Raw genomic sequence first — 27,781 nt, 5'->3', positions numbered from 1 at the left:
CCTGTGCCTCTGGCTAAACATGTCCTGTGCTAATATATTGAAACCTGCTTCTTATTAGGGAACCTTCGCTTCTCTGACAGTTCCACCATGAAATAAAACCTTGAAAATCATCTATAACGTGCGTTTACTTGTTTCATGTGATGCTACACTTCTTTTTAAATGTAGCAATTGGCATCTCAATCCAGTCCAGTCCTGGCACCGGCAAGGCACATGTTGGTGGGAGACAAATACTAATAATTTATTTTTGGACTGAAAGATGCAAATGGTTTAGAGCAATGGCTGACTGAGGGCCCCGGGCTAAGCAACAAACAGGCAATACATGTGTTGGCAATCTGTGTGAACTACAAATCCCATGATTCTCTCTGGTCTGTATGTCATTGTTACACCTGCCAGAGGATCATGGGATTTATAGTTTATCAGAAGCCTCCGACATCTGCTTTAATTCTACATGGAATTAACACTGAAATTCCGTGCACTGAAACATGCATTTTCATGAAATTCGAATAGCAATATATAAATGGGAAACACGTGTTGATGGGCTTATTGTCCAGTAAGACACCATCCTTTGTCGCACGTTTAACACAGCTCGGCAATGTGAAGGTTCCCCGCCACACCAGCCACGGCCACAAGACGGTCACCGCAGGCAGCATCCACCGTCTGAACCGGCTTATTCAGCAGCGAAATGTCCCCGAGAATCTGTAACGAAATAATAACATATAGTAAGTCACGAATATCTGGTTACTGAAAGGGGTAATACCAGGGAGCCGCAAAGCATGGCCAAAAAAACTAACTGGAAAAATGTCCAACTCAGAACCGATCACACAAAATCTAATCCTGATATAACATAATAGAAACAGTACTTTATATGAAATACTTCAACCCACAGAGGAGGATTTAACGTCATTAGGACGGCGTGGACATTTCTGCAGTTTGGGGTTAGTAGGGTTACATCCCAGCTCACTGCGAGGAGTCCAAGATATCAATGGATACCTGGGGATCCACTCTGTCAGCTTGGCAGCTGCCCAGCACCAATCTCAGTGAAATCAGCTGGGAAAGCAGGCTTGGTTCAGTAATATGGAAAAAGGGCCTGTATTAGTGAAAAAATACCGTAGATGGCGGCAACATAGCACTCGCTACTGCTTTAAAGGGACACTATAGTCACAAGAACAAATAAAGCTTAATGTATAGTATGCAGCTTAATGTACGGTATACAGCTTAATGTACGGTATACCGTGTAATGTATAGTATACAGGTTAATGTACAGTATACCGTGTAATGTACAGTATACAGCTTATTGTACAGTATACAGCTTAATGTATAATATACAGCTTAATGTACAGTATACAGCTTAATGTACGGTATACAGTGTAATGTATAGCATACAGGTTAATGTACAGTATACAGCTTATTGTACAGTATACAGCTTAATGTTTTGTTCTGGTGAGTAGAATCATTACCTTCAGGCTTTTTGCTGTAAACACAGTCTTTTCAGAGAAAATGCAGTGTTTATATGACAGCCTAGTGATACCTCCACTGGCCACTCCTCAGATGGCTGCTAGAGGTGCTTCCTGGGGCAGTGCTGCACATTGTGACTGACATTCAGTGTCTCCACCCTCTGCATGGAGACACTGAACTTTCCTCATTGATTCATCAAATATTGGATTGGCTGATCTCAACCAAGGAGGTGGATCGGAGGTGAAGCCAGCGCCGGCATTGCCTCGTAGCCCTGGAATCAAGGGGGGCTGTGGACCTAAATAGCGTTTTTAATGCTACAGGGTCAGGAATACACAGTTGTATTCCTGACCCTATAGTGTTCATTAGGAAACCCATCTGCTGTCAGTACCTGTTTTAGGGTTAGGGATAGTGTAGGGTTAAGGTTAAAGTAAGGTTAGGGATATAATTAGTGTTAGAGTAAGTAGTGAGTGTACAGCCTGTATAACAGGGTAAATTTGCTGTCCCCTTAAAATAACTCAATCCCCTCCCTTCGGATACTGGTCCTCAGGACAGTGTTCCAACATGATAACGACCCCAAACACACCTCCAAGATGACCACTGCCTTGCTAAAGAAGCTGAAGGTAAAGGTGATGGACTGGCCAAGCATGTCTCCAGACCTAAACCCTATTGAGCATCCGTGGTGCATCCGCAAACCGAAGCTGGTGGAGAGCAAGGTCTCTAACATCCACCAGCTCTGTGATGTCGTCATGGAGGAGTGGAAGAGGTCTCCATTGGCAACCTGTGAAGCTCTGGTGAACCTCATGCCCTCATGAACCTCATGAGGGTTAAGGCAGTGCTGGAAAATAATGGTGGCCACACAAAATATTGACACTTTGGGCCCAATTTGGACATTTCCACTTAGGGGTGTACTCACTTTTGTTGCATTAAGGGCTGTGTGTTATTTGAGGGGACAGCACATTTACTGTTACTGAGATTAGCATGTCCGAATTCTGTGTCAGGTACATGGATTGAAACATTCACTAAACACAGAATTGGCCTTTAATTGTCTCTGAACTTTGAGCAACATTTGAAGGTTTTCGATTGATTGATTGATTTGTCTTTTGCGGGAGAATTGATATAAACAATGATTATCTTGCTGACCTTTTGGAAAAGCATTTCAATAAATTCATAAACAATAAAAAAGACAATTGACATAACAACCTACATTCCTGGTATGTTACTGCAAAAACCACTGCAGTGTGAGACCGCCCCTCTCTAAGACATGTTTTAAACCTTTGGGAGTACATAACGGTTTCATGAAAATCCCCTTCAAGCCGTGGCTATAATAATGAATGGCGTGCAGCTTTAAGAAATCCTGTGCAAAGCTGTGAATTTAGTGAATGGCAGCATCCAGTTTACTCAGCAGTTAGTCTTGTCAGATATGTAGTTCAGGGATTAATAAATCACATTCATCTGCACAATTCTAAACACATTTCGGCATATTGGGATCCACTCTAAGGGAGTCGTCAGCCGTAGAGACCTGCTGACATGCTGCAACCAAACTCCCCCAGGGCTCCTTGTTATCAGGAAGATGACTACATTCAGAATTGCTTGAGGTTTGCCTTTGATAAATATCTGAATTGTTAACTCAATAAGATTTCCAAAGGATTCAATTCTGTTAGATAAAGTTTCCAAATGATTTATCTACGGAGGTCACCATTGAATTCTCTGGGAATATTTGTAGATAAATCATTAGTGTTTCTAATTGTATTGAATCATTCGGAAAGCTTATTTAAACCAGACCAGTCTATTGCCGTTTATTAAATTCAAATAAAAGGATCTCTGATGATATTTTGGGAGCCCTACATCTTGTGTGTTGAGATTGATGGCACAGGCAGTACATGTGCCACTTCCTCCAGCGAAGACAATACTGTCAGTGCAGAACTTGGCGGCGTAGAGAAACTCTCCCTGCATTGCAGTTGTTGGGAATGGCAAATCGTGTAAATGATTGCCCGTCCGAAAATCCCAGAGCTTGAGAGCGTTGCGTGCCACCCATGACGCCGTTATTATCTTGTTGTCCTGAGAACAGAACAGTGAACAAACCGTAAACATTGAGAAGAAACTGCCAGCGGAAAAAAATACTTTGGTGGCTCAGATGGAAAGAGATGAACGAGGAGTATGTGAAAGAATTTGAAAAAAGTTGAATACTAGAAATATTGTTAAATTTGAACGACGGAGTTGAGCAAAGGGAATTACAATGAGAAACAAAAACCATTATCCCCCGACCCCAAGGAATGGAGAGAACAGATGAAAGGACGGACATGTTCAATAGGGTTGGGGATACGAACTTGGCAGAATATGGAACTGACAGGGTACTTCTAACATTTTTATTAGGGAGCTGCGGTTTTAACACTGACAGTAGTTTGAAGAGATTCCGCCAATAAAAATCCGTCAGCCATGCGAAATTAAATGATTCCGGAAAAGTTCACACTGTGCAAGATCTGGGATATGACCCTAAACGTGATTATCAGCTCACCTTAATATCAATCCCAGGGCCACATATGTGAGGACCATCTATTACTCTCCGTGCCTCCTTTGCCATTCTCTTGTCCCAAACCTATTATTTGGAATAAATAAATCTTATAAATAAAGAATTATATATACATTTTCTCTTTTGCCCAGTAATCTGTAACGAGGAGAAAATAAAAACAGCAATTTGGGGAACTTGTAAATTAGTTAATGATAGTAGAAAATGCAATCAGACAATAAATAACAGAAAACCAAAATACCATGATCTTCTCCTTCCTTATCTACATGCCAATCCCTCTATCCTCTCCTCCATTACCTATTTACCAATCCCTCTATCCTCTCCCTGTTACCTATTTACCAATCCCTCTATCCTCTCCCTGTTACCTATTTACCAATTCCTCTATCCCCTCTTATTTACCAATCCCTCTATCCTATCCCTGTTACCTATTTACCAATCCCTCTATCCTCTCCTCCATTACCTATTTACCAATCCTTATCTCCTCCATTACCTATTTACCAATCCCTCTATCCCCTCTTATTTACCAATCCCTCTATCCCCTCCCTTTATCCTCTCCTCCATTACCTATTTAAGCAATCCCTCTATCCCCTCCCTTTATCCTCTCCTCCATTACCCATTTAAGCAATCCCTCTATCCTCTCCTCTGTTACCTATTTACCAATCCCTCTATCCTCTCCTCCATTACCTATTTGCCAATCCTTCTCTCCTCCATTACCTATTTACCAATCCCTCTTATTTACCAATCCCTCTATCCCCTCCCTTTATCCTCTTCTCCATTACCTATTTAAGCAATCCCTCTATCCCCTCCCTTTATCCTCTCCTCCATTACCCATTTAAGCAATCCCTCTATCCTCTCCTCTGTTACCTATTTACCAATCCCTCTATCCTCTCCTCCATTACCTATTTGCCAATCCTTCTCTCCTCCATTACCTATTTACCAATCCCTCTTATTTACCAATCCCTCTATCCCCTCCCTTTATCCTCTTCTCCATTACCTATTTAAGCAATCCCTCTATCCCCTCCCTGTATCCTCTCCTCCATTACCTATTTAAGCAATCCCTCTATCCTCTCCTCCGTTACCTATTTACCAATCCCTCTATCCTCTCCTCCATTACCTATTTACCAATCCCTCTATCCTCTCCTCCATTATCTATTTATCAGTCCCTCTATCCTCTCCTCCATTACATATTTAAGCAATCTCTCTATCACTTCCCTTTATCCTCTCCTCCATTACCTATTTAAGCAATCACTCTATCCTCTTGTCCATTACCTATTTACAAAACCCTCTATCCTCTCCTCCATTACCTATTTATCAGTCCCTCTATCCTCTCCTCCATTACCTATTTACCAATCCATCTATCCTCTCCTCCATTACCTATTTACCAATCCCTCTATTCTCTCCTCCATTATCTATTTACCAATCCCTCTATCCTCTCCTCCATTACCTATTTACCAATCACTCTATCCACTCCTCCATTACCTAGTTACCAATCCCTCCATCCTCTCCTCCATTACCTATTTACCAATCCCTCTATCCTCTCCTCCATTACCTATTTACCAATCCCTCTATCCTCTCCTCCATTACCTATTTACCAGTCCCTCTATCCTCTCCTCCGTTACCTATTTACCAATCCCTCCATCCTCTCCTCCATTACCTATTTACCAGTCCCTCTATCCTCTCCTCCATTACCTATTTACCAGTCCCTCTATCCTCTCCTCCATTACCTATTGATCAGTTCCTCTATCCTCTCCTCCATTATCAATTTACCAATCCCTCTATCCTCTCCTCCATTACCTATTTACCAATCCCTCTATCCTCTCCTCCATTACCTATTTACCAGTCCCTCTATCCTCTCCTCCGTTACCTATTTACCAATCCCTCCATCCTCTCCTCCATTACCTATTTACCAGTCCCTCTATCCTCTCCTCCATTACCTATTTACCAATCCCTCTACCTTCTCCTCCATTACCTATTGATCAGTTCCTCTATCCTCTCCTCCATTATCAATTTACCAATCCATCTATCCTCTCCTCCATTACCTATTTACCAGTCCCTCTATCCTCTCCTCCATTACCTATTTACCATTCATTCTATCCTCTCCTCCATTACCTATTTACCAATCCCTCTCTCCTCCATTACCTATTTACCAATCCCTCTATTCTCTCTACTTCCTATCTGTCAGTAGTAAAGTAAACACTGGGTCATATAGTCCTCAATTATCCTGTACTGATGTCACGTGATCCTGTCAGCCAAGTCACAATTCAACTGGAAGATTTTATACAAAACCAAAAATCATTATATTTGTGATGGCTAATAAGCTGTTGTGGGTCTCAGTGAAGAGCGTGAGATTAGCTCACGATTAGCTTCAACCATTGACACCACAGTGACAAAAATGCTTTTATTTGGTGACTATTTACGTCCAATCCTGTAATCATTCAGGGAAGTGCTAATTGTAGGAGAAAATAAGCAAATTAGAAACATTTGGGGTTTTGTTTTGTTTTTTATTTTAGCAATTTGGACTTAAACTTAACTTGTTCTCATTATTTAGCCCAAAAAAATAGCACACATTTAAAAAAACAAATGAACCATACATTCTCCACATTTGTCATTAGTGAATAATCCCAGTTTTATGTGATGGAAGCTGCAGAGGACAGTAGTTTAGACTTGACCTGCTGGGACTCTGATAATCCAGTTCTTATGAATGTTTCAGCCTCCAGGGATAGTTAATGTTAGAAATAAAAGATTCACAGCAGCAGTAATGGTAGAATGTCCCACTGACCTTAATAGAATCGTCCCAGCCGCCAGTCAGGAAAATGTGGTATTCTGACGGGTGAAACTTTAAGGCAAAGATCCTTCGAGTGTGGCCACTTGTAAATGGAACAGCGTCACCGTACAAAAATTCTGGTGCTTCGAAGATGTTTAAAACCTGCATCAAGAGCAGCAAAACAATTGCAAATTAGTGCAAGAAACCATCAGCACAGCTCTCTCTCTATCCTGCTCATTTTCCAGTGAGTTATTACAAGTAGGGTGTGTAAGATCAGAATAAGACAGAGTGCGGGGAAGGGAGATCGGGAACTGAGGGCCGGTTCCATACAGGGACTATAACCCAGAGATCTACTGAGAGCCTTTGGCACTCCAGATATTGTGGTCTGCATCGTCCTTTATGTTTAGCTAGCATTATGGTCGTAAGAGCATTATGGGAGATGTAGTCCACAACTTCTGGAGTGTCAAAGATTGTCTAACCCTGATCCAGAGCATGGGGACAGCAGTAAGGGGGTGAAAAGGAATATAATCAGTAGTGAGCCATAAAACCTGCACATGTAGGAGTATTTCACTCTGAGCTTTAGATTGGCCATTATGGGAATTTGACAAGAAAGCCTTAGACTGAAACCAACCTCGCCACTGTCCACTGGAGGAGCCTCGTTGCTCGCCTGCTCCCTTTGGACTATGGCCCTGCAGGTTAAACCTTTTATTTTCCCTGCAGCAAGGCTTATTCGTGCCTTTCTGCCGGGGTGTTCAGTAGATTCCAGCTACCGACCAAACTACCGAACGATGGACCACCTGGGAACTGGAGTGTGCCGTCAATTGACCACCCAGCAGCTGCGGTTAACCGCCGCTTAATTGACGAACGCTGGGTGGCCTTTGTTCGTCAAACGAACACGTGGCGGCGGCCATCTTAAACTCCCGAACAGCTGTGTTTTGCCGTTGAGTGTCTGGAACTAAAATCGGACACTCGACTAGGCAAACACCGCTGAGACCTCCAGACTTCCGTGGATTCGTACCGAAACTACCGAACGAGCCGCCGTTCGGTAGAAAGACTAATGCTCACAGGGGGAGTCTAACGAACTCATGGAAACCCACGGATGGCAAGCCGTTCGGGACTTTTTATAACATTAACAGAGACCGACCGCAAGGCCAAACCTCATGGAACTATTTTCGGTTACTTTGCCTGTGCGGACGGTCAAAACTTTAAACCTCCATAGCTCCCGAACCCCTGGTCTGATCTGGGTGATTTTTGAGTATGTTGCTCACCCAGATCAGGGCTATCAGGGGACCCTAATTTTAGAGGTGTAACCTAGGCACTTGGGGTACATCTAACATTTTGGGAAAATTGTGCACAGTTTAATTGTGTTAACAGATAATGTTGTGGGAGGAGATATGTGGGTTGTACCTTATACTGCATTCGTTAATGTGTTAATTGTTGTGGGTAACTCCCTTGCATGGGAGAATCCCATAAAAGCAGGCATTGTGTAATTAAAGACAGATTCTGCTTGACCCTCAAAACGAAGTGTCATCTCGTTCTTGGGGGAAATTGGATTGTATGCCGATTGCCAGGAGTGCAAACCTTTCGTATGGTTTTTCCTGTTCGGCTACTCCTGTGTTCGTGTGTTTCCTATTCGGGAGTTGGTGACTTCGTGCAGTTTGCAGTTCGGGAGATTGGTGATTGCAGTAGCTGCTTGTCTATCTGGAAGGGTATTATCGCCTAAACGGTTTTTAACCTCTGGTGAGCGAAACGGTCCATTACAACCTTTACATGGATTTTTCCACTTTTTTCATGTATTTCAGGTGACTGTTACAAAACTTGTTAATAAAGAGTCTGCATAAATAATTTTTATCAAAATACATATTGAAGGATTGCTGTGATTCTGTAGCTCCCCCACCCCAGACTCCGAGAAGGTCCGCATTACCTCGTTAGTGTGACTGTCATATAGTCGGACTTTCCTGTCCTTTCCCGCTGTGGCGTACACACTGCCATCCATGCAGAAATCCAGAGCATTTATTTCATTCTCCGGTTCTGAAACAAAGAAATTCATTAAAAAATATATATAAACCAACTGGAATGATAATAATTTCTAAAAAATACAATATATTCCTCTAGAATTGAAAGGGATACTGTAGTGCCAGGAATACAATGCTATATGCTATCGCTCCCTCTGCCTCCCCCGTCCCTCGGGCACCCCCTTACAATGGTAAATAAAAGGTTAAAAACCCTTTATTTACTTACCGTAACCCAGTGCCGATGTCCCTCGGCACTCGGTCGCAGCTCATCCCTCCTCTGATGTCCTGCGAGGATCAATGTTTTCCTATGGGGAAAAATCTGTCGCTGGAGGTCCTCATGCAGAGCGTGAGGACATCCAGCGTCAGTTACCGGAACAAAGGTCTGTTAGGATCCAGGTAGCACCTCCAGTGGATGTCTGGGAGACAGCCACTGTGGGCAGACTTAGTGCTGCAATGTAAACATTGCAGTGTCTCTGGAGCTGCCCTCAATGCATTAGGGACATTGCACCCAGACCACTTCAATTAGCTGAACTTGCGTGGGTGCCTATAGTGTCCATTTTAGCAGGGTCCTCATTGTCTATTGTTCCTGTAACATTGTGTAATTGTCTCATTTATTGTTAAATATCCCTCTTTATAATACTGTAAAGTGGCGCTATATTAATGCCAATGATAATTATAATAATAAAAATAGTAAATAACAAAACAACCTACCATTTAATGTGGCAGTTAAGCAATAAACCCGGAATTTTCAGAAACTCACAGAGCACATTTTAGACATTATTTGATCTTTTCATTCAATTCCCAAATCGGAATCTTAGTTCAGAAATTCTGTACATTCAGCCGAACTCCAGTGTCCTGAAAATGAATCTGTTTTTGGAAAAAGTAGTTTGTCCAAGCTAAATTTCCGCGCCACAAACAAGTCTAGTGAGCTCACAGAACACTCTTACTATGAGCAAGTCTGTGCTGTGAGCATGGTATGGGGCCCTTCTCAAGTCACCTCCCCCCGCACGGACCGAGCTGTGGAAGGAGGTTACTTTAGTTAGGTAGGTACCCTGGGTGCACTCGGCTCTGGCAGTCTCACAAAGTTGTGTTTACCAGTGTACGCCCATTATAATACAGGTCAGGAAACTCTTGTATGTACGTAGTGGGCATTGGATAGCATTCCCTTCATCCCGCATAAAACCATAACTTACCCCTTCAAATAACGACAGACAACTTCTTGGAGAGAACAGGCCACAGCATTTATTAACACAACCAAATACTGTATAACTCCTTTTAACATATAACGAAATAATAATTATCATAAATTAACATAAACAATTTGCATATAGTCATACAGTAACCAAAGAGACCGTCCTTGCCAATCTAACTTCCCCAAGGCTCTCACCTCCCCCCCTCGGCATAATAAAAACATCTTGCTTTTCAGGGCTCCCCACCAACTCGGTGGGGCCCAACCATAATGCTCCCCACTGGTCGACTTACAACCCAGTGGGGGCACGTCCAACCTGGTACCTCCTCCAGGTTCACCATAAGAGACAGGGGGAGGATGAGACCCGGCCATTAACCCCCTTTTCATCTAATCTACCAAACCATCCCTTATTTGGCAAGGACATGCCCTGCCTCGCTGTGACAACCACCCGGGCCCAAAGCAGCAAAGGGAGGGTGGGCGGGAAACTTGTTGCTGGCCCGGCTCCTAAGTGGCACTGAGGTCAGTCTGAACAGGCCCTGGGGAGATAGCGCAGCTAAGCGGATAAGGGCACATGTAGGAGTGTGGGGATAGATGCATGGGATTGGTTGGGAAGAGTCTGTGGGTGTGATTATGTTCTGTGTAAGACAGTGTGGGGGAGGTCTTACCTCAGTGCCACTTGGGATTCGGGCCAGCAAACAGCTTCCCTCCCGCCCCCCCTATACTATATTTTGTCGCAGCTAGCCGGGGGTATGTCCTTGCCAATTGAGTTTGAGGTTACGTTTAAGTAGATGGAATGAGATGAACAAGTTTTTTAAGGTCTCAAACCTCCCCTGCTCTAAAGGTTTAACTTTAGGTTGCCTGAGGTCTCGTGCCCATCGAGCGTGGATAAGGTCGGCTGATGGCAGGCATTGGAAGGATTTTTGTGACGAGGGGGGAGGTGAGAGGGAGTGGTGATTAGGAACCACTCCATGTTTTTATTGGCAAGGACGGTTGGGTCACTGTATAACACTATGGGTGGAGTTATATATGTATATATGTTAATTTATGCTTATTTATGTCTAATGTTTTGGTTACAGAAAAGAAGAGATTTAATAAATAAAGTTATGGATGTGTTATGCAGTAATTTAGTTGTGATAATAAATGCTGTGGCCTGTTTCATCCATACTAAGTGGTCTGTCGTTATTGGGGGGTTTTAATGGGGTAGATTTTGTTCTAGGCTGCATCGCGATTCCCCACTACGTACATACATGTCACCACCCACTTCCTCACATCTCACACTCCCACATGTAGCACATAGCCAATCATGCATCATCCATCCCACACTCATACATGTGCCCCTGTCCGCTAAGCTGTGCACTCTCCCTGGGGCCTAAACCCAGTTTGTTGCTGAATCCTCCAGTTTTTGACGTGTTTAGGAAATTTGTCAATTAAGCATTTAATGGTCTCAGAAATAGTTTTCAGGGGCTTTCAGAGTTCTGGTGTGGAAAAGGGTAGTGGACACCAGAGACAATAATTCTGGGGATCCCAAGTGAGAGTCATGGCATCTTGTGATCAATTGAAACGTGTACATCAATCACAGGAATACTAAGTCCACTTCTATAGAGTATTGTTACAAACTTTGCAAATCTTTGTTAACGAGTTTCCAATTTAAGGCCAGAGAAGCTGAATGAAAGCGTAGCTGATTTCAAGAATTTTTCCAACTTAACTATTTTGGCCTTAAATTTGAAATTCCCTTTGATTTCACCCTGCATTGTCACTGCAGTGAATAACCCTGTCTGAGTTCATTAATGGACTGAAAATGTCCTGTGAGTAATTAACGCAGTTATCAGATTGCGGACTCTAATCTTACCCGTTAGTGAGAAGACATTGATTTCTGACTTGATATCATAAATGGAGACCAGTCCGTCAGCTCCAGCCGCAACCAGCAGGTTCTCACTCCTGGGGTGATAATGCAGGGCAGTGATCGGAAGCCTTTTGAGGCTCCCGGAATACAATGTACTATCGACTTGTCCGTCTTCTACATTTAAAATCTGAAAGAGAGGCACACATGACATAACGTGACATAACGTGACATAACGAGCTTCACTCCTGTGGGTTCATTCAGTAAAGCTGCATTGTGGGAAAAAAAATAGGGAATTGCAAATGTCAAAATAAATCCCAATCTGGAAAAACCGCTGCTTGGAACATTCTACCCATTTGTATTGGTCTAAGATATATCTCTTATCAATTATCAATTACCCTAATTTCTGATATACTGAATACACCATTTATCAGAAGCCTAACGTGCAAGGTTTCTGTAACCCCGTTAAAGTCTGTGTCTGCCTCTTTTTCAGTTTTTTGCATAAAAAATGCAACAGAGAATGTGGCAATCACTGAGCGTGGCAATTACGGGGTTACAGAACATGGCAATCACTGAGCCAAAGAACGTGGCAATCACTGAGCTAAAATAATGTGGCAATCACTAAATGTGGCAATCACTGAGATACAGAACGTGGCAATCACTGAGCGTGGCAATTACTGAGTTACAGAACGTGGCAATCACTGAGTTACAGAACGTGGCAATCACTGAGCCAAAGAACGTGGCAATCACTGAGCTAAAATAATGTGGCAATCACTAAATGTGGCAATCACTGAGATACAGAACGTGGCAATCACTGAGCGTGGCAATTACTGAGTTACAGAACGTGGCAATCACTGAGTTACAGAACGTGGCAATCACTGAGCGTGGCAATCACTGAGTTACAGAACGTGGCAATCACTGAGCGTGGCAATCACTGAGTTACAGAACGTGGCAATCACTGAGCCAAAGAACGTGGCAATCACTGAGCTAAAATAATGTGGCAATCACTAAATGTGGCAATCACTGAGATACAGAACGTGGCAATCACTGAGCGTGGCAATTACTGAGTTACAGAACGTGGCAATCACTGAGTTACAGAACGTGGCAATCACTGAGCGTGGCAATCACTGAGTTACAGAAAGTGGCAATCACTGAGCGTGGCAATCACTGAGTTACAGAACGTGGCAATCACTAAGGCAATCACTGAGATACAGAATGTGTCAATCACTGGGTTACAGAATGTGTCAATCACTGGGTTACAGAACGTGGCAATCACTGAGATACAGAACGTGGCAATCACTGAATTACAGAACATGGCAATCACTGGGTTACAGGACGAGGCAATCACTGAGATACAGAACGTGGCAATCACTGGGTTACAGAACATGGCAATCACTGAGATACAGAACGTGGCAATCACTGAGATACAGAACGTGGCAATCACTGAGATACAGAACATGGCACTCACTGAGATACAGAACGTGGCACTCACTGTGATATAGAACGTGGCAATCACTGAGATACAGAACGTGGCAATCACTGAGATACAGAACGTGGCACTCACTGAGATACAGAACGTGGCACTCACTGAGATACAGAACGTGGCACTCACTGTGATATAGAACGTGGCAATCACTGAGATACAGAACGTGGCAATCACTGAGATACAGAACGTGGCACTCACTGAGATACAGAACGTGGCAATCACTGAGTTACAGAACATGGCAATCACTAAGGCAATCACTGTGATATAGAACATGGCTATCACTGAGATACAGAACATGGCACTCACTGAGATACAGAATGTGGCACTCACTGAGATACAGAAGGTGGCAATCACTGAGCGTGGCAATCACTAAGTTACAGAACGTGGCAATCACTAAGGCAATCACTGAGATACAGAACGTGTCAATCACTGGGTTACAGAACGTGGCAATCACTGAGATACAGAACGTGGCAATCACTGAATTACAGAACATGGCAATCACTGGGTTACAGGACGTGGCAATCACTGAGATGCAGAACGTGGCAATCACTGGGTTACAGAACGTGGCAATCACTGAGATACAGAATGTGGCAATCACTGGGTTACAGAACGTGGCAATCACTGAGATACAGAACGTGGCAATCACTGAGATACAGAACGTGGCAATCACTGAGATACAGAATGTGGCAATCACTGAATTACAGAACATAGCAATCACTGAATTACAGAACATGGCAATCACTGGGTTACAGGACGTGGCAATCACTGAGATGCAGAACGTGGCAATCACTGAGATACAGAACGTGGCAATCACTGAGATACAGAACGTGGCACTCACTGGGTTACAGAACGTGGCAATCACTGAGATACAGAACGTGGCAATCACTGAGATACAGAATGTGGCAATCACTGGGTTACAGAACGTGGCAATCACTGAGATGCAGAACGTGGCAATCACTGGGTTACAGGACGTGGCAATCACTGAGATACAGAACGTGGCAATCACTGAGATGCAGAACGTGGCAATCACTGGGTTACAGAACGTGGCAATCACTGGGTTACAGAACGTGGCAATCACTGAGATACAGAACGTGGCAATCACTGAGATACAGAACGTGGCAATCACTGAGATACAGAATGTGGCAATCACTGAATTACAGAACATAGCAATCACTGGGTTACATGACGTGGCAATCACTGAGATACAGAACGTGGCAATCACTGAGATACAGAACGTGGCACTCACTGGGTTACAGAACGTGGCAATCACTGAGATACAGAACGTGGCAATCACTGAGATACAGAATGTGGCAATCACTGGGTTACAGAACGTGGCAATCACTGAGATGCAGAACGTGGCAATCACTGGGTTACAGGACGTGGCAATCACTGAGATACAGAACGTGGCAATCACTGAGATGCAGAACGTGGCAATCACTGGGTTACAGAACGTGGCAATCACTGAGATACAGAACGTGGCAATCACTGAGATACAGAATGTGGCAATCACTGAATTACAGAACATAGCAATCACTGGGTTACATGACGTGGCAATCACTGAGATACAGAACGTGGCAATCACTTGGTTACAGAACGTGGCAATCACTGGGTTACAGAACGTGGCAATCACTAAGATACAGAACGTGGCATTCAATGAGATACAGAATGTGGCAATCACTGAGTTACAGAAAGTGGCAATCACTGAGCGTGGCAATCACTGAGTTACAGAATGTGGCAATCACTGAGCGTGGCAATCACTGAGTTACAGAAAGTGGCAATCACTGAGCGTGGCAATCACTGAGTTACAGAACGTGGCAATCACTAAGGCAATCACTGAGATACAGAACATGTCAATCACTGGGTTACAGAACGTGGCAATCACTGAATTACAGAACATGGCACTCACTGAATTACAGAACATGGCAATCACTGAATTACAGAACATGGCAATCACTGGGTTACAGAACATGGCAATCACTGAGATATAGAACGTGGCAATCACTGAGATATAGACAGTGGCACTCACTGAGATATAGAACGTGGCACTCACTGAGATATAGAACGTGGCACTCACTGAGATATAAAATGTGGCAATCACTGAGATATAGAACGTGGCAATCACTGAGATATAGAACGTGGCACTCACTGAGATATAGACAGTGGCAATCACTGAGATACAGCACGTGGCACACACTGAGATATAGAACGTGGCATTCACTGAGATATAGAACGTGGCAATCACTGAGATATAGAAAGTGGCAATCACTGAGATATAGAACGTGGCACTCACTGAGATATAGAACGTGGCACTCACTGAGATATAGAACGTGGCACTCACTGAGATATAGAACGTGGCAATCACTGAGATATAGAAAGTGGCAATCACTGAGATATAGAACGTGGCAATCACTGAGATACAGCACGTGGCACTCACTGAGATATAGAACGTGGCAATCACTGAGATATAGAAATGTGACAATCACTGAGCTACAGAACATGACAATCACTATAGGGATTATGTTGGCAGTTCTGCACAATTTCTAAAATGTTACGGTTTAGTAAATAAGAGAGATCTATGATTGTGATGTAATTGTGTGAGTGTTTAAAGATGTATGTCTGTGATTGGCCAGAGTACCCTTTGTGTACCCTTTGTGTATGTCTTCCATCTGGTCCCCTAGGGGAGTGTCCACCAGGTGGAAGACCTGCATAAATACCGTAGCCCACATTAAACCAGACCACTGCTTGACCCTCAACACGGAGCCTTGTCTCGTTCTGGGGGGGATTTATTGTATGCTGTTTCCAGTTCGACTGCTAGGGGTGTAAACCTATTCGTATGTTTTTTCCTGTTTGGCTATTTACAGCATTCGTATGGTTCCGGTTCGGGAGTTTGGGAAATTGGTATGGTTTCCAGTTCGGGAGATTGGTGTCTTCAGTAGCTGCCTGTGTATCTGGAAGTGAATTTCTCCTAAATGGCTTTTAACCCCTTTTATGTCTGGGGGTGCCATTACACCCTTTAATAGCACATGGTACAGGGGGACAGTGGATACGAGCAAGGTGCAGAAGGAACATTCTCCTCTGCCTGGTATATTAACCCTTCACTGCATGCACATGTTTAATGTACCGGTATTATTTTTCTATAATTGTGTGATGTATGTGTGAGTTGGGTGCTGTGTGATATGACTGTGTGTGTCAGAATATCTCCATAATTAAGGTTAATTGTTCCAGCATTCAATCTCTTGCCTATTTAAATCCGGATCTGTAAATGATAGACTGGTGCACAATACCCTTTCAGCTGTGACAAGCTAATCGAATTTCTGTTAATCACTAACAAATCGATTCACAGGACATTTCACAGGTCAATCCCAGACAGCGCTTGCTTAACCCCCTATTATAGACTCCCTGGTTTACGACCCTGTTCACGGCGACCTGACCACGATCTCCAAGGCCTTGTGTTATGGCCAGTGTATTGGACAACGCTCATGGTAAACGACAGCGCTTCTTATTCTGTCATATATTGGCTCTCACTTTACTCATGCACTAGCATAATAGTATACCGGACATTATTCTCCGTTCACTGAGAACTATTCATGCTATACCCATTGTACAGCGCTGCAGAATTTGGTGGCGCCTTAGAAGTATGAAATATCTATAAAGTACGCTGTACTTTGGTTAAACCACGTGATTCCACAAATAGTTCTTAAAATGTGTTGCTGTGTATCTGATAATACTGCTGTGCGATAGAACCTGCTCTAGCTGTCTGCCAAACGTCTCAGTATATCTGTGTATACATATTGGCTGCCTTATATCACTAGGAGTTAGAGTTCTGCTCAGTTTATTTCAGGTATTGCTGGTCTCTCGGAGTTTGATTAACTCCAAAGTTCTCTCTTTTTGTTTTTGGGCTCATGTTTTACAGCTTACTCAAATTACTCAAAAGTAAAGTTCATTTACGACTACAGTTATTGTGTCTTTCTCTTATAGCTAAATATAATACAATCACCACCAAAAAAACATGGTGATGGTTTTATGACAACTCCACGTGGCTGGTATGGGTGCTATTATCCGTGCAGTCACGGGTTGTGATAGGAATAAAGATTTTAATCAAATAGCTGTAATTAACAAAACAACCATATTTATTGTATATGTGGCGCTGCAGGCTGACAATAAGTTTATTACCTGAATGGCGCCATTTCCAAAGCCCACAGAGAGCTGCTTCCCGCTGGGTGAGAAACGCAAACTGTAAATGCTGTGAGCATCTTTAGCAAGCTGAACTCGATGTCTCACGTAAAGCTCCGAGTACTTCTCACTCTCCTCGCCGTCAGAGCTTCCCAACTCTCTGGATTTAAGGATGGCCTCCTCTAAACGCCGGCGAGACATTCTGCGCTTCGCGGATCGCAAGCTGTGCAAAACGGGGGCGAAAACAGACAGGCACACGTTACTATTTTGTCGTGACAAGGGGACAAAAAGACATAGTAACCGAACACTAAAATGTAAACACCAATTATAGAAGTAAAAAAGAAAAAAACTAATTTGGGGGAAATTACACAAATTTGGCAAATCTTACCTACTGACTGCTGAATGTCGTCCTCCGTTGGCCAATCACAAACTGAGAAAATCGACCATCCTGTCTGGGTTAATCGTCAGATTTGTCCTTTGTTTTTATATTTGAGAATGCAATGACTGCTGACTAGTCAAACTGCCAAACAGAAGCTGTGTACATTGGGCTGCAGGGATTGTTAGTTATCTCCAAGGAGACCGGGAATCTCCAATAGAGGAGTTAAACACCCCAAAGACAATGCCAGCCCTGTTACATAGGACAGCCTCCAAACCGCACCCCGGGCATTGTCACACGCAGCGATTGTTCCAACATTCTACTGATCTGTCATTGTAATACGGTAGACAAAATACACTGACAGGGTATAGAAATAAAATCAGAAAGACACACACACACACTTAGAGCACTTCGACCAGAGAATCAGAGCTCAGCTGCATTTTACAAACATGTCTATAAGCTCTTAAGTGAGTTTGGCACTTTTAGAAATGAGTCCCCAGCTGTCAATCAAACAGTCGGAGAGGCTGTATTTGTCTTCTGTTAACTCTGCTGAATGTCATGTTTAATTTTAATCTATTTATTCTTTTTTAATCTTCTTTTTAGAAATTCTGGGTGAGATTAGAAGTGGAGGGGTGGCAAAGGCTGCAGACATAAAACACTGCAGGTATTGCAAGCTGTTTTTAGATCTAACTCCAATAATTAACTGTATTTGTGTTTCCATTGGGGGAATATCTACTAAACTGTGATTTGTATTCATTTTTTTTTTTTCATGAAGAGTGTTCCTTTTAAAGGAATTAAGTTCTACAAATTACAATCATTTCTGTAGTATTTAACTACCCTCAGCATTTACAGCGATTTATATAGGAAAGCATTTCAATGTCAGCTTGTTTGAGCAGGGCACCCAGCACCCTCTGTTCCTGTGTGTCCAACTCGTCTGGCTACAAATGCGTCTCTGTTAGTCCACCTATTGTACAGCGCTGCAGAATATGTTGGCGCTTTGTAAATAATAATAATAAATAATGTGTTAGGTAGAGGAAGTATAATGCTAGTTTTTAACTTGATAGTAGAATATTTACGGTGGTTTCTTTTCTAAAGGAGAATGGCATCAAAAGCGGAATTTAAACGTGAAGACCAGGTGTAAGGTTTCCACCGCGATTAACACTTTCAGTACATGTGAAGCGAGACTTGACTGTGATTGGTTGGCTTCCAAGCTGATTGAGAATGGATTTTTGTTTGTTTATTTTTGTAGCATGAATATTGTTTTATTTTATTTTTTGTGTGACTTTATTTTAATTTGAATATAGTTGAATTGGAATAAAATAGGTAAGATGCCTTTATCCTTGCCTTAGTGGGATAACATAAGACCAGGACACAGATTGTCTCCTTTAACCCCTTTAGGACCAGAGGAAGAGTTAAACCAAAAAAAGAGCTGCTTGATGGGAAAACAGACGTTCTCTCTGGTTAGTGACAGTCAGTAAATGTTGATTGTATTCACAGATCAAGGGAGACGAGCAATAAAGGGAACCAAGGACGAGCAGTTACAAATACCTTTTTTTATTTGTATCAATATATTATTATTCATTCTTTTTTTAATTTATTTTTTAAAGCTGCTCCTGTTTTTCCCTCCCTAGGTTACGTTTCTCATTTCTATGGATCTATGAACCAAATAGTGGGTACACCGATTTGCCCCATTTTGTGCCCATTTTGGTTTGTGTGATTCATTTCTGAATCCGGTTTCAGTACAGAAATGTTGTCAAGCCCTACCAACATATTTCAAACTATAAAACAAATGTATATATGGTGCTAAATAAAAACTTTTACAATAAACATTTTTATAAGCAGCGCCTTAAAAGTATAATAGCTCAAAAACCGACATATGACTGAAATTACGGCATCACAAAAAATGTTCTGTTTTGGGGAAAAAATGGTTCAACCGGAAGTGATTCAAGCTCATTATTGGAGGCTAACATCGTACTACTGTCAGCAGCGTTCCATTTGGGCACACTACACTGGGCACACTATGGGCACACTGTAAGCACACCATGGGCACACTATAAGCACACTGTGGGCACACTACGAGCACACTATGTACAAACTACAAGCACATTATGGGCACACTATAAGCACACTATGGGCACATTATGGGCACACTATGAGCACACTATAGGCACATTTTGTGCACACTATAGGCACACTACGAGCAGACTATAAGCACACTATAGGCACAATATAAGCACACTATGGGCACACTATGAGCACACTATAGGCACAATATAAGCACACTATGGGCACACTATGGGCACACTATAGACACTCTATGGGGACACTATGGGCACACAATGGGGACACTATGGGCACACTATATACAATCTATGGGGACACTATGGGCACACTATAGACACTCTATGGGGACACTATGAGCACACTATGTGCATACTACGAGCACACTATGGGGACACTATAAGCACACTATAGACACTCTATGGGGACACTATGGGCACACTATGAGCACACAATAAGCATACTATGGGCACATTATGGGCACACTATAGGCACACAATAAGCACACTATAGACACTCTATGGGGACACTATGAGCATACTATGGGCACACTATAGGCACACTATGGCCACGCTATAAGCACACTATAGGCACATTATGGGCACACAATAAGCACACTATAGACACTCTATGGGGACACTATGGGCACACTACAGACACTCTATGGGCACACTATAAGCATACTATAGACACTCTATGGGCACACAATAAGCACACTATAGACACTCTATGGGGACACTATGGGCACACTATAAGCACACTACAGACACTCTATGGGCACACTATAAGCATACTATAGACACTCTATGGGGACACTATGGGCACACTATGAGCATACTATGGGCACACTATAAGCATACTATGGGCACATTATGGGTAGCTTCACAATTGCTCGGCTGAGACCGGTTAGGAATCAGAAGGCTGCCTTGTTTGGGGGTGTAGTAATACAGTGAGTGATAGGACACGGCTACCGTTTGACTGCTGGAGCTTGCCTTAATCCCACGAGCATCGTTCTATTGGTCCCTGGGAATTATACTCTATTGGAGCCACAATATGTGTTACACAAACTGCTAAATTAATTAATTCAATAAATCAATAAAGATAAAAATTGCAGCTGATTGCTGCTATTGTAATTTCTGTTTCATTTTCTAGTATTGTGCGATTATTGTGAATATCGGTACTAGTGTTTAATCAGTGTGCTTTAATATATTGCATGACGATTGGCATTTGTTATACTTGTTATATTTTACTAGGGCTTATTTTGCATGTTTTGTTTTTTTATACATATTGACTTGTTTAACAGCAGTGACTGCCTTTTATATTAGCTGAACACACCCTATAGTATTACAATGGAAGGGAGATGATTGTATCTCTCTAATTACATGCTGGGGTAACCTCTTTAAAGGTACACTATAGTAACCAGAGAATAATGTAGTTATTCTGATGTCTATGCATGCAGGCTCTTTAATGTAAACACTGCCTTTTCATGGGCAATAGCCTCACTACTTTCCTATGGAAAAGCATTGATTGGCCGAGATCGGCAAATTTGATAATCTCAGCCACGGAGGCAGGGGCTGGCAGCGAGACTGGCATGGTATGGGAGAAAAGGTGAGTAAAATCCCCCTTTTAAAGTACAGAGAGGAGGGGCCCAGTACCTAAACTGTTATTACGAATGTCTGGAAAGGTTTGTCTTCCTGAAACTATAGTGTTCCTTAAATTAGGTCAAAATGGGTTTGCAGGCCCTGATTTGTGTGGGAAATGGCTGTAGGAAGATGGACTGTGGGATGGGGTTGTGGAAAAATGAACTGGTTAACATGGATACCGGGCGATAAAATGTAGATATGACTGTGAGTAAATAGAGAGGGGCGTTGACCTGGGAAATATGATGTTGCTCTGGGGAGATGACCTGGAAGATATGATACGGCTGTGGGGAGATGACCTGGGAGATATGATATGGCTGTGGGGAAATGACCTGGGAGATATGATAGGGCTGTGGGGAGATGACCTGGGAGATATGATATGGCTGTGAGGATATGACCTGGGAGATATGATATGGCTGTGGGGAGATGACCTAGGAGATATGATACGGCTGTGGGGAGATGACCTGGGAGATATGATATGGCTGTGGGGAAATGACCTGGGAGATATGATAGGGCTGTGGGGAGATGACCTGGGAGCTATGATATGGCTGTGAGGATATGACCTGGGAGATATGATATGGCTGTGGGGAGATGACCTGGGAGATATGATATGGCTGTGAGGATATGACCTGGGAGATATGATATGGCTGTGGGGAAATTACCTGGGAGATATGATACGGCTGTGGGGAGATGACCTGGGAGATATGGTATGGCTGTGGGGAGATGACCTGGGAGATATTATAGGGCTGTGGGGAGATGACCTGGGAGATATGGTATGGCTGTGGGAAGATGACCTAGGAGATATGATACGGCTGTGGGGAGATGACCTGGGAGATATGATACGGCTGTGGGGAGATGACCTGGGAGATATGATACGGCTGTGGGGAGATGACCTGGGAGATATGATACTGATGTGGGATTATTTAAAAATCCTTATTGTATGTGTATTCAATTATTGCACTAACTCCATATTAACTTTATACTGTGACAATCCTCCATTTTGTCCTCCTAACCTGACTTCTTCAATCCTCCATTTTGTCCTCATAACCTAACTTGTTCATTTTAAAACTACCTTACATGACAGAATTTCCCAGCACATCTAATACAATAGACAAAGACTGTATTTTCTATAAAGACATGATTAACACAGGAATTGCTGACTTTTTCCTTAGATTTGCAACATAGTATAATTTGAAGGCCATGAGAACACAGTAGTAATGAAATGTTCTATTCATAAGAGACCTTGCACCTGGCCACGAGGCCTGAGATCACCGACCGTGTAAAATGACGCTCAAGACCCCTTGTCCCCCACCCGTGTCCAGAACAATCCCACCTCTTGGTGGGTGGGCACGGGACTAACCACTTAGTCTTCGAGCCAATTAATAATATTGATAGGAGGACACTAATCCCGACACTTAACATTAATCCAATTAATGATGTTTATTTGCTGATATTCTAATAATCAATGATGACGTAAAATGTCTCTTAAAAGGGCCTGCGCGTCCGCTTTTTAATCACTTGCCAATAAATTTTCTCGAAGTTATTTTAACCTGAACCTTGTGTGTCAGACTTAATTACTTCAGCGTATATACGCAATTTAATTTTATTGATTTGGACAGGAACAGATAGACATTTAAACATTTTGGTTTACTGCTAAAAAGTACCATAACAACACGGCTGTGGGGAGATGACCTGGGAGATATGATACGGCTGTGGGGAGATGACCTGGGAGATATGATACGGCTGTGGGGAGATGACCTGGGAGATATGATACGGCTGTGGGGAGATGACCTGGGGTATATACAGAATGGCCCCATCCATATATCTTATGCATCCAGTGTATCTGTGTGCTGGGTGGGTAGGGACGTATAGTACACTCTGTAGTTGTGGGAAATATAACAGTCTATGTCTGTATTACAGATATTGAGGGTCTTTCTGTGAAGGAGATGAACTGATAACAGGTGATGCAGCAGGTGAAGTGAAATATGAATGGGATGGCAAAGGAAGTGTCATTTATGTTGAGTGGGAGGTAAATATCTGACTAACAAACAAGACTTATCCCAGACCATGATTGCTAAGTATCTGCTTCTTTCACATAAATGATCCTCCATTATACCAAATGTCCAGTCTCAAAATAGAAAAGGCCTTCGACAAACCCATTGTATAAAGCAGAGGAATATCTGCCCCCCTTGGATGGCCCCCATGTTTTCACTCTCAATCAGCTGATTTCCAGGGACTTGAAACGGCTTACAGCGTCTCCGAAGAGATGTTTCTGTAGGTGTCTTGTCCACCAAACCTTCAAGTAAACTTTGAGTACCGTTGCCATGGGGACACTGTTCGCTTAGAACGTCCATTATATAAAGTGTTATTAAGAGAGTATTATGGCCTAAATGGTGATCCATAGCACACACTTTATTTAAAGGGACACTATAGTATTGACTCAATGCTCTCCTATGGGGAAGTGCTAATACATTATTATTTCCTTTCAAATCTTGATGAAATAATTATTATATTAGAATAGTGTGAGGTGCCAGTTGTCCTTTAGCTGGTCCGTATTGTCACTCTACCTATCTTTCCTAATGAAGCTGAGTAATCCAGCTCAATTATATCTCCATCGCTGCAATAAATAAATAAATAAATAAAAGTGTTTGTCCGCAGCATATCTGCTATATTAAAAAAAACAATAACTGCATTAAATCTGTCACTATTTGACACACATTTCACCATAAATTGTCTTCAATCCGTGTGTTTGGTGTTTTCATCCCTTCAGGTCTTGTTCCTCTAGAGCATGTTTGCTCGAATGGGGTGCTCGATCCTCAGATGGTGTGGAACTACAACTCCCATGATGCTTTGCGTGTCTTCGGAATGCCTGTAGAATGACAAAGCATCATGGAAGCTGTAGTTTTAAAACATCTGGGGATTTACCTTGGTATAGAGGACGTTCCTGAGCCGATCCTGGTCCGATCTAACTGGAAGTCTAGGACTGACACACAAACAATAACATAAACACTTTGTTAACCTAGCAATCTAAACACCATAACTACTAGAGCAAAAAGGCTTAGCAACCACAGGGGCTGTAGTGGTTATGGTGTCTACAGCGCCCCTTTAAAAAAAAACTGGCCTCTGACCTCTAATATTTTGGTGGCATGTTTTTCTACTTATTAATAAAAACCTGTTGATAAATTATATTTATATTACCTGATTGCAAAAAGAAGGAGGTTTTGTGGACCGACAGGTATTAGCCCTTTCTCTACCAAGCCCCTTTTTGTTTGAACAAATAAAATTCATAAACGAGGCGGGATTTTCCATGTGGCAGAGAAGGCGCCGTCTTACTGCATGTCTGATCGGAGAGTCTGTTCTGCCTATTGATAGCGCCCTCCCCCCTCCTGCACGGCGTCTGCTGCTTTCTGAACGGATCAGAGGATGCTGGACTCTGCAATCGCTGTATTCAGTCTGAGGGAGCATAAACTGTGCATAGCCACGCCCACTCAGACTGAATACAACGATCTGTGTATGGCCCCACCCCCTCAGACTGAATACAGCGATCTGTGTATGGCCACACCCACTCAGACTGCACAGTGATCTGTGTATGGCCCCACCCCCTCAGACTGAATACAGCGATCTGTGTATGGCCACACCCACTCAGACTGCACAGTGATCTGTGTATGGCCCCACCCCCTCAGACTGAATACAGCGATCTGTGTATGGCCACACCCACTTAGACTGCACAGTGATCTGTGCATGGCCCCGCCCCCTCAGACTGAATACAGCGATCTGTGTATGGCCACACCCACTCAGACTGCACAGTGATCTGTGTATGGCCCCACCCCCTCAGACTGAATACAGCGATCTGTGTATGGCCACACCCACTTAGACTGCACAGTGATCTGTGCATGGCCCCGCCCCCTCAGACTGAATACAGCGATCTGTGTATGGCCACACCCACTCAGACTGCACAGTGATCTGTGTATGGCCCCGCTCCCTCAGACTGAATACAGCGATCTGTGTATGGCCACACCCACTCAGACTGCACAGTGATCTGTGTATGGCCCCGCTCCCTCAGACTGAATACAGCGATCTGTGTATGGCCACACCCACTTAGACTGCACAGTGATCTGTGCATGGCCCCGCCCCCTCAGACTGAATACAGCGATCTGTGTATGGCCACACCCACTTAGACTGCACACAGCAAACTGTGTATAACCCCGCCCCCTCAGACTGAACACAGCGATCTGTGCATGGCCCGGCCCCCTCAGACTGCACAGTGATCTGTGCATGGCCCCGCCCCCTCAGACTGAACACAGCGATCTGAGCATGGCCCCGCCCCCTTAGACTGAACACAGTGATCTGTGCATGGCCCCACCCCCTCAGACTAAACACAGCGATCTGTGCATGGCCCCACCCCCTCAGACTGCACAGTGATCTGTGCATGGCCCCGCCCCCTCAGACTGAATACAGCGATCTGTGTATGGCCACGCCCCCTCAGACTGAATACACCGATCTGTGCATAGCCCCGACCCTCAGACTGAACACAGCGATCTGTGCATGGCCACGCCCACTCCGACTGCACAGTGATCTGTGCATGGCCCTGCCCCCTCAGACTGAATACAGTGATCTATGCATGGCCCCGCCCCCTCAGACTGAACACAGTGATCTATGCATGGCCCCGCCCCCTCAGACTGAATACAGTGATCTGTGTATGGCCCCGCCCCCTCAGACTGAATACAGTGATCTGTGCATGGCCACGCCCCCTCTATGCATGGCCCCGCCCCCTCAGACTGAACACAGTTATCTATGCATGGCTCCGCCCCCTCAGACTGAATACAGTGATCTGTGTATGACCCCGCCCCCTCAGACTGAACACAGTGATCTATGCATGGCCCCGCCCCCTCAGACTGAGCACTGTGATATCCGGGAAGGAGAAGGAGATAACTGGAGCCTGAATTGTCAACTCAGAAATAACAGGTACACACACGTACTACTACCCAGACTGTGCATACATTCACTGCAGTCATGGTGGATGTGGCAATACCCAGTGACTATAACATCAAGAAGAAGGAACACAAGTAGGTGGAGGAACACCAAGGATTGAAGAGCTAGAAATGATGTGGAAAGTGAAGGTGGTCCCAGTTGTGATAGGAGCACTCGGGGCTGTGACCCCCAAGTTGGGGGAGTGGTTCAATAGATTCCAGGTGAGACATCTGCGATCGCTGTCTTTGAGAGTGCGGTCAGGGACGGACTGACAGCCTTCTGGGCCCTCGGGCAAAATTAGATCCTGGACTCTTCGAAAACCAAATTAAGTATTAAAGGGACACTGTGGCGAAACCGACCTCGCCACGTGTCCTTGGAGGGGGCTGATTGCCCGCCTCTTGCCTTTGGACTATGGACCAGACTTTATGGGAATGTGATACCCCAGATAGCCATACCATGGAGCCTATTCATATAATGAAAGACTATGGGAAAGACTTTAGCTCCATGGCAATTGTACTGTGTGAGTAGGATCTGCGCGCTATTCGGTAGTTTTGTGCGTGCAGATCCCAGCTATCTGGGGATAGGTGAAATGTCTGTGTGTTATGTGTAAATGTGACTTTATGTATTTTAAAGTGTTTTATGTTGTTTTGCAACCATGTGGTTAATGGAGTCTGCCTTTAGTCCTGGGTAATTGGATTACTTCTCCAATTAACTCCAGGGCAGAAGGGAGGAAACCAGGGTGCATTGTGGGGATGTTTTTCTGCCAGCCAGAAAGGAACAAAAGATACTTTTAGTAACTTTTGAACGCCTGGTCGGATTCATGCCATTTTTTAATATGTTGTTCCCCTGAATGGATTGATTGTGGATATGTATTTTTATGTGAATGTGATGTATGGTTTTAAAGTTATGAAAGTTGTGTAAAAGTATATTTTACACGGTATGCATAATGGGATTATGTGTCACACTAAGGGGAGGGGATGTGTGGGAGGTAACATCTATGTCATAGGTTCTTTTATGCCTCCCCCTGGGTGTGGCCTGTATGTGTGAGTGGAAATAAAAGCCAGGCTGGATGAGCCAGTCCAGAGTTCCTGTTTTACCCTCAAAGTGATGTGTCGTCTCATTATTGGGGGGAAGGATTTATGGCATGCTGTTCCAGTTGACTGCTAGGAGTACAAGCCTATTCGTATGGTTCCTATTCAATGGTCTACAGCATTCATACGCTTGGGAGAATTTAAAGGTTCTCGGATTCGGTGATTGTGGTGTCTGCCAGAGTGCTTGGAGTCC

At 43.6% G+C, this 27,781-nt stretch overlaps 1 protein-coding gene across 1 annotated transcript; it reads right to left on the bottom strand.

Annotated features, from left to right (window-relative positions):
- Positions 1–222: 222 nt before the first annotated feature.
- On the bottom strand, positions 223–17,972 carry LOC134585381 (POC1 centriolar protein homolog A-like). The gene is made up of 8 exons (XM_063440784.1): positions 17,838–17,972; positions 17,450–17,672; positions 11,800–11,980; positions 8,671–8,777; positions 6,762–6,908; positions 3,971–4,051; positions 3,301–3,513; positions 223–696 (listed from the first exon to the last, which is right to left on the bottom strand). The coding sequence occupies exons 2-8, from the start codon at positions 17,648–17,650 to the stop codon at positions 577–579; spliced, it is 1,050 nt and encodes a 349-aa protein (XP_063296854.1). The 5' UTR covers positions 17,651–17,672; positions 17,838–17,972; the 3' UTR covers positions 223–576.
- Between the last annotated feature and the right edge of the window lie 9,809 nt (positions 17,973–27,781).

This window comes from Pelobates fuscus, chromosome 2, assembly GCF_036172605.1.
Source record: "Pelobates fuscus isolate aPelFus1 chromosome 2, aPelFus1.pri, whole genome shotgun sequence".
NCBI classification, from domain to species: Eukaryota; Metazoa; Chordata; class Amphibia; order Anura; family Pelobatidae; genus Pelobates; species Pelobates fuscus.
The sequence above is the reverse complement of the archived record's forward strand: the minus strand, read 5'-3'. Positions and strand labels throughout refer to the sequence as shown.